The 1,572-nt window shown below is 35.9% G+C and overlaps 1 protein-coding gene across 1 annotated transcript; it reads right to left on the bottom strand.

Moving 5' to 3' along the window:
* Positions 1 to 241: 241 nt before the first annotated feature.
* Positions 242 to 1,195, bottom strand: LOC122450323 (olfactory receptor 10A3-like). Its single transcript, XM_043482607.1, has one exon. It carries the CDS (start codon positions 1,190 to 1,192, stop codon positions 242 to 244), a length of 951 nt encoding a protein of 316 aa, XP_043338542.1. The 5' UTR covers positions 1,193 to 1,195.
* Between the last annotated feature and the right edge of the window lie 377 nt (positions 1,196 to 1,572).

Here is a 1,572-nt window from a genome sequence, read left to right as displayed (position 1 = left end):
CAATGTATGGCAAAAAGCACCACCATACTGTAAAGTAATTAGCATCCAATTAAAATAAATAAATTAATTTAAAAACAAAAACAAGTTACAGACTGGAGAGAAAATATTTGCAAACTATATATCCAACAAAGAACTAGTATTTATAATATATAAAGAACCTTCTAAACTGAACATTAAAGAAGAGATCTCTGTTATTTTTTGTAACTACATGTGAGTCTATAATTATCTCAAAATAAAAAAATTAATTAAAAAAGGTATGTAAATCCACTTTTCTTTGCCATAATTTCATCAAAGCTCTTTTCATCTCACTGTTTCGCAAGCTATAGATCAGTGGATTCAGCAGAGGTGTAAGAAGAGAGTAAGCCAAGGACATTAGCTTCTTGGTTTCTGGGGAGTAGCCAGATTTGGGTTGTAAGTAAGTCATATTGGCTGTGCTATAGAAGAGGGTAACAGATGTGAGATGGGAGGCACAGGTGGAAAAGGCCTTTTGCCTCCCAGTGGTTGATGGCATCTTCAGAATGGCAAGGAGAATTCGAACATAAGACAAGAGTATCAACAAGAAAGGAACCATAACAATCAAAATGGTGCCAGTGAATGCATAGATCTCAAACAAAAAGGTGTCTGCACATGCAAGCTCTAGCACTGCTGGAGTTTCACATGAAAGATGATTAATTTCATTGTTGCCACAAAAAGGAAAACTAAACACCCATGTGGTCTGCACAGTAGCCACTATAATCCCTGAGATCCATGAGAATAGAATTAATTTCATGAAAACCCTTCTGTTCATAATCATTGCATAGCTCAGAGGATGGCAGATTGCAGCAAATCGGTCATAAGCCATTGCCCCCAGAAGAAAACATTCAGTCCCACCAAAAAGAAGAATGAAATACATTTGTGAAAAACAGCCTGCAAAAGTGATCATAGTTTTTTCATTGAAGAGGACCACCAGCATTTCAGGCATGATGACTGCACTGAAACCCACTTCCACCACAGACAGGTTCAGGAGGAACAGATACATGGGAACGTGGAGGCTCTGCTCCAATGAGATGACAACTATAATGATGGCATTTCCGATCAGAGTCACCAGGTAAATAACCAAGAAAATCTGGAAGAGCTGCCTTTGGAGTTCAGGAAAATTAGAAAAGCCCAAGAGGATGAATTCAACCACAGAGCTTTGATTTTGCCTTTTCATTCTGGTAGTACAGCATGTGATATTTTATGGCAAAAAATGTAAATTATGAAGCCACAATCCAACAGTAGAGAGTTCAGGTCTCCATTCACCTCAAATAATCCTGGTAAAAGCTATAAAGAGGAAGCTATCTTGACAGAAGTTATTTTGGCAATTTTGAAAAATGACCAGTTACAAGAAATAAATGTATCTTTCAAATATAAAAGAAGAATGAACACTTCTGGCTTATAAATCTTATCAGAATAGCACAAAATAATATCAAAGTTCTTATTTTCTAGTGCAATTCATACACTATGTATTTTGATATTTTAGCATAACTTGAAAGCAAACATAAATAATTTATGTCACATTCCTATTACATTGCTCTCAGTTTCCCCAGTTTT

This window comes from Cervus canadensis, chromosome 11 (genome assembly GCF_019320065.1).
Source record: "Cervus canadensis isolate Bull #8, Minnesota chromosome 11, ASM1932006v1, whole genome shotgun sequence".
Taxonomy (NCBI): domain Eukaryota; kingdom Metazoa; phylum Chordata; class Mammalia; order Artiodactyla; family Cervidae; genus Cervus; species Cervus canadensis.
The sequence above is the reverse complement of the archived record's forward strand: the minus strand, read 5'-3'. Positions and strand labels throughout refer to the sequence as shown.